At 41.3% G+C, this 6,485-nt stretch overlaps 1 protein-coding gene across 1 annotated transcript in view; it reads right to left on the bottom strand.

Annotated features, from left to right (window-relative positions):
- The window catches only part of IQCH (IQ motif containing H), a 52,299-nt gene extending 46,115 nt beyond the window's left edge, over positions 1–6,184 (bottom strand). Inside the window, exons 1-5 of the mRNA XM_031059691.1 lie at positions 6,045–6,184; positions 5,681–5,797; positions 5,245–5,342; positions 4,822–4,930; positions 3,402–3,524 (exon numbers count right to left, since the gene is read on the bottom strand). Coding sequence (XP_030915551.1) covers positions 3,402–3,524; positions 4,822–4,930; positions 5,245–5,342; positions 5,681–5,770 — 420 coding nt within the window. The 5' untranslated portion in view covers positions 5,771–5,797; positions 6,045–6,184. The remainder of the gene's footprint in view (positions 1–3,401; positions 3,525–4,821; positions 4,931–5,244; positions 5,343–5,680; positions 5,798–6,044) is intronic.
- Positions 6,185–6,485: the final 301 nt, after the last annotated feature.

Genomic DNA, 6,485 nt, shown 5'->3' with positions numbered 1-6,485 from the left:
AATTAAGGTCACTTTTAAGGATGCTCAGGAGACTGGCAGGAAAGGGCTTGGAGAAGGCAAGTTTAACTGGAAAAATTTGGATTTGCATCTTTAAGAACAGATCTTGTGTTATCCTTACCTTCTCTAAGCTCTTAAAGTAACCAGAGGCGGCTCTGAACTGTCAATTTTCCCACATATTTGGAAAAAATCAAGCTTTGCCCCTTTCCTGACCTCTCTAGCTCTCCCAGAAACCCAGATCCATCAGAATTCCTCCCTAACAGGTGTGAAAGAGAATGAAGGGAGAACTTTGGTGAATCCCACATCTGCTTTGTGGAACAGGCACCAGCAGCAGCACAGAAGGGAGCGAGGGAGATAATTGCTGCCTTGAAGCACAAGATGTTTTCCTGGTGGGCAGAGGGCCAGGATTTGTGGGATCAATTCCTGCTTGGAATTCAGGGTGAGCCTCCCTCCCTGTCCAGAGGCAGCTGCAAGCAGCAGCCCATGGCATCCCAACCAGGCATGGAGCTTGGCAGGGAACGCTGAGCTGCACACAACCAGCTTCAGCAGCTCTGCCCGCACCCCTGCCTGGCAAAATCACACTCCAGCTCCAATTCCACATGACAAGAACTGGATAAAAACTTCAAACAAATGGTGACCTTTCAAAAGATTAATTTGTTTACCAACAAAACGTTCTGCGTTTGTCAGGAGAGATGGGGCTGACCTTCACATTCCCATTTCCAGGTTGAGAGGATGCTGACTGCACTCATCTGTTAACTTAACTCTCTCTCAGCAATTATTTCCTTTTTATGTTTAGTGACAAGAGGATTTTATTCAATCACCGTGCTGCTTATTATGATTCCACGCCCTAATACAAATGCAAGAAGCTTCTTTTGATTTACTGTAGTGTGACATCAATTTGTTTAAGTCTCATCCTGCAACCACTGCCAAACTCTGTGTTTTAAAGCCAGGCATGTGGCTCTAATTACAGCCAAAGCAATCAGCTCTGGGCCACCAAAAAACTGGATTTCTTCTACATCTTCCTCCAGTCACTTGAAATAAAAGGAATTTCCCTGCTTTGCTTGATAATTTTGAAAACAAATACACTTTCAGGGATAAGCGTTAATGATTAGCAGCATGCAAATGCTGAATAAAGAATGAATAATTGAAGATATGATTAGAATGGTTGTGCTCAAACAAGTGAGCTTAACAAAAGCCCCAGAATCACTGCCATCACTATTAGAGCCACACTAGATAAGATGCAACTCATAAAGGCTAGAAATCATCACCATATTAAATTCTACCTCATGAATAAATGAAAAGGTTCCTAAGTTTACAGTATAACATACATTTATAAGAAAACAAGGACCCAAAAGTGCCAGTATAATTCTATAACAGCACAGCAGCCCTATGAAAACAGAAGGTAGAGCTGTGAATCTTTTCTACATTGCAGCAGTGCATCAGAATTATTTTTGCTGCAATTCAGATTACTGTTCCTTTGGCTGGATACTCCATGGGAAGTATACATATTTAATAATTATCCACTCCTCATTTTTCATCTCTCATCCAGATATAAGCTGCAAAAAAAGTGATGCCCAGTGTGTGTTTCAAAGAGAATTACAGCCCTCAGTTTAAAATGACTACAGAACTTGGCAGAGGATGAAGCATTATTATTAGACCCAAAAAGGTCCAAAAGGGCAACAGTTAATTGTTCTTAGTTTCTATGATAAAACCCAGCATCAGCAACTTTATAATACCAAAAGAGCAAGAAAAGACATCATTTTTGGTGAAACAATGAAATCCTGAGTAATAATTTTTCCAACTAGTGCAATGGCAGGATAATAAAAAGTCCGGGTAGATTTGTGCTTGACCCCTCAGGTCACCTCCAGCCCCAACTTTTCAACCTCACAGCTCTTTCAACCGCTCAGCCCTCGTTGGAAAGTCCTGAATGGCGCGAGACAAGCAATTAAATTTTGAATTTAATTTGAATTTGTTCGGGTGATTTTTTGGGGTTTTTTTGGGGAGCCGCTCGCTGACCCCGTGGACACCGGAGGGACGTGCGCGTACGGACAGCGCCCCCTGCCGGCCGCCCCTTCCCGCAGCCACTTTAACGTGAATTGTACCCAAATTAACCCAAACTGTGCACCTGAAACTGCACGCACATTCATTGGCCTCACCGCTAATAATCATATGTATAATCATATAGATCATACCAAATCCCTCCCTTAAGTGCTGGCACACACCACCTTTAACAACAAATCTATCTCAGCAAATAGCAACTGCAAAAAATTTACTGCCAGAGAAGGCAGAATATCCCAAACCACACATTGTGCCCTAAAATTTTGAAGAGAATAAATTAGAGAGGAAATACCTGCTTGGTTTTTAAGCCTGTCAGCTCCTCAGTAACTGTAAATATGTATCTGGGAGCCTGAGTAATTCACATTAAATGTTTGCAGTTTAAATCCCCCGTAAGTTTTCCGTGCTCAGTGCATGTTTCAGGGAGAGTGGTAAAACACATGGCTCTCTGCAGTCAGATAATATTCCTCTCTGTGAGTGTTTTAGAGTGGTTCTAAAAACCTATTAGCCATGATGCTTTTTTCTAATTAACTCTATTATCACAGGGTTAGACAAATCACCTCTCAAGTCTGGGCAACAGCTTTCCAAAAATCATTTTTTTACAAGTGGCAGCTCACAACTGTGCCATTCACAGATTCTCTTTATGTTGTTTAAAACCAAACACCCCAGAATCTCTCCTAGAGCACTGGGCTTGCTGCAGGATGCTTCTGTCACATAAATTAAATTTTAGAAGAGCATCCCCATGTGAGACCATTGGCTGTGTGGACCACAGTGCGGTGCTAAATTTGTGAACATAATTGATTTTTGGAGGGATGGCTGTGCCTACTCTTTTTTGGGGTTTTTTTTGAAAGCATTCTTTGCTAAAAATATCTTTACATTCAACTGCTGCAGAACAATTGCAGAACTAGCAGCAGAACTGAAATTTGCAGTTGCAGGAGGGAAATTTGGGAAAATCAAAACTTCATCTTGCACAATTTGAACACTCCCAGAGCAGAGAGAGCAATGGGCTTTTAATTCTTGCTGCATCTTTGGGTCACATGCAGAAGTCCCCAAGCTCCAGCTGATCTCCTCTGCCTGATTTTCCTGCCATTACTGACCATGCACATCCCATGGATATCCCTATTTTTGCTGGATTGGGATCTTGGGAAATGAACCTGTTACATGTCAGATTTCTTTTCCCCAGTATTACCACTCAAAATGTTTTGATCTTTAAATACCCATGTCAAAAAGCAGGAAATTATGAGGAAATTACTTTCATGTAAATATTTTATTTAGGACTGATAAATATTAACTGTAATAGTGCAAAGCAATGCATAGAGTAAACCCATAACATAATAAAAGTTACTTACAGGAGCAGATTTTTTCTTAGCTATAAGTGGCAGCCTGGTCTCATCGTTGGGATGTTTTAAACCAGCTTTATTATCCACGTTCTCTGGGTCAAGCATAACTTTAAAATCCATTTCCACCTGCTGCTGAAATATAGAATAGGGATAATCCTAAAATAACTGCACTGGGGCTGAGGTGTTTAGAGGCAGAAACTGGCTAACATGTTGTTAATTTTCAAAATAATTATAAAAATTGGTATTATTTGACTGCACACACAGAACTGGGCAAACAGCAAAGTGCCTTTGTTTAGATGGAAAACTTTGTAAGGACTGGAACTATTATCCAAATGGACACATCAATGCAGGCACAGAACCTGATCATTAGTAAATGAGGAATTAAAAACCCCTGATAGTAATCAGAATTAAAACATAGTTCTTAATGCACTCTGTGATCTGCATGGAATGAGTTTGACTATTCTGCTAATAAAAATAATGATGATTTAAATCCCAGTGGGCAGAAAAAGACTTTACAAGTTTCTTCTTATTATAAGAAATACCTAAAGCATATCTATAAAACCCAGAGGGAAGCCCTATGTTTTTATTACAGTAGAAGTTTCTTAAGTTAAAAATATTTTGGTGCGCATTGTTTGGTATAAATGTAAAAATAAATACAGGAAAATTCTGATTTTTACAAATAAAATATGCCATAAAAAGTTCAACAATCATTAGATGTATACTTGAAGTATTGAAGAACTGTGTTACTTTGTGAAAGCAGTAAAAATGCTTTAATTTATTTATCTGCACTATATATTCTCTCTTCTTTTGATGGTAATTACAAGCAGATGTATCAATGAGATGCTCATTTAGATTTGGGGTTGTAAGAACACAAGTTATTATCCAAGCCAATTACTCTTTTACCCACATGGCTGCACAGAGACAGAAAGTTCAATTTTCACCTCATCAGTGCTTTTGTGGTATTTATTTTATTACCATAACACACCGTTATGCAGGGAGGAAACTGCTGGTGCTATTAAAAAAAACAGAATTGGGGGAATTGAGCACTGTTCAATTAATGCAGGAGATGACTCCCAATGCAAACTCCTCACTCAGGCTGACAGGGAAATGATCAATGGAGTGGGGAAAGTGCCACACAAGATAACAAGAACTGGAATTATGAATAAAAAACCACCTGATAAAAGTGGCTTTGTCAGGTTGGGTGGGTGGGAAGTGCCAATTCCACCCTGCATGGATGACACTGGGATCTTTCCCAAGTTAAATGTTACCCTGGGCTGGGAGAAGATTCCCCTCTCAGCTGCTCCTTCTGCTGAGGATTTTTAACACTTCCATCATGGGGTGTTCTCAAACCCTGACTCCATGGCAGTCAGATGCACAGGACACCCAGCACTCCCTGAAAGCACCGAAGGATCAGGGTGTGATTTCAGACCTGGGGGCCCTGGCACAGCCGTGGGGCTGATTTGCTGCTCCTCTGCACAGCCAGGGGCTCCACCCGGGGCAGAACCAGCTGCTGCTGACAGGCTCCAAAAGGAGGAATCCTGGGGACAGAGAAACAGGCAGTGAGCTTCCTAACAATTACTTGGATTTCACCTGCTAAACACCCACTCTGCTTTCAGCCAAATGACTGTATTTTATTTAAACTTGCATTTAGCAGAAGTAAAATCACACAAGTCAGCAGAGCACTGCTGAAGCCGCTTAGAATTGCATTTACACTTGTATATTTTTTTAACTTAAAATCAAAATAGGAAATGACTAAACTAACTTTTTCTAGGTCAGTACTCCCATTTGCTTTACATGATTATGTCACCTCAGTTTTTGTGTCTTGCTGCAATAAAACATCTGTTTCACTTACCACTTAGGGGGCTCTTTGGAATTTACTTCTTTGTTACCAGCTGAAGAAAGAGTTAACTCTTGGCCATCTATAACACTGAAATAATTTTCAGCTTGTGTCTGTTAAAGGAAAAAAAATATTTAGCCTATTACAAAGATATAAGGGATATTAATTTTATTTAACTTGGTTCATTAAGCAACCAGGTCTTTGCTTGACTGAAAAGTTGATAAACTTTGTGCCTCTGTCGGACAAAAAATCTGATTTTGGCTGATCAAGATCAGTTAACTCTGATGACCCAAAAAAGGGAGACATCATTCTGAACTGTAATGTCTGAGTAATCTCATCAGTTGCTGATTGGAAAGGGATCTTGTAACACAAGAAATAAGTGGCCTGAGTGAATTATTAACACAGATTTAAAAAACAGAATAATTTTCTGGACCTGCTCTATTTTACTTACTCTCAGCCCAAGTTCAGTCCTTTCAGTTGCTTTTCTGAGGTCACAAATATCCACAGCTTCTGCATTTCCTTTCAAGTTGGTTTTTTCCATTTTAAGCTTCTGAAGGTCCTCCTGAATCTAAAAAGCAAGTTAGGACAAAAATCATGCCTGCAACCAAACCCTATGGGGTTAGGTAGGATTTAATTCAAATTAAATTATTCCTAAATATAGGGAAAAAAGATCCATGCAACTCTGTACTCTCAGGATCTCATACTTCTGTACTATTACAATATTAATAATTATAACTTAAATAAGAGAATACAAAGCCAAATACCTAAACTCATTGGCCGTAGAAAGGCTGGAAAAACTCAATTTTAAAACAAACCTCATAAAACAGTGACAACAGACTTCAGGACTGAGATTCTCTGCTTAAGGAAGGATGTTTCCCCACACATCTCACACATGGCACAGGTGCTTTCAGCGGGCAGGGATCTCAAAAGCCTCAAGGAGAGACACGAACTGCAGGCAGCCTGTGAGGAGAGCCCAGCCCATGTCAAACCCGAGTATTCACGTTAACCAAACAGCTCCGAGCTCCCCAACCCCGCAGCACCCACAGCCCGAGCCGCGCTCCCACCCGCTGCCCCTCACGCAGGGCCGAGCCCCGCGCATCCCCCGTCCCCTCACAGCACCGGCCGCGCCGCGCTCAGCCCAGGGATGACCCGGAGTGCTGAGGGTAACCCAGGTTGTCCCGGCTGCTCTGCCAGGGCAGGAGAGGCTGGTCGGGACAGGGAGGTGCCGGTCCCGGCGCTGTCCGAACCCACCCGGC

Source organism: Geospiza fortis, unplaced genomic scaffold, assembly GCF_000277835.1.
Source record: "Geospiza fortis unplaced genomic scaffold, GeoFor_1.0 scaffold2, whole genome shotgun sequence".
Classification (NCBI taxonomy): domain Eukaryota; kingdom Metazoa; phylum Chordata; class Aves; order Passeriformes; family Thraupidae; genus Geospiza; species Geospiza fortis.
This window is presented reverse-complemented; position numbering and strand designations above follow the sequence as displayed.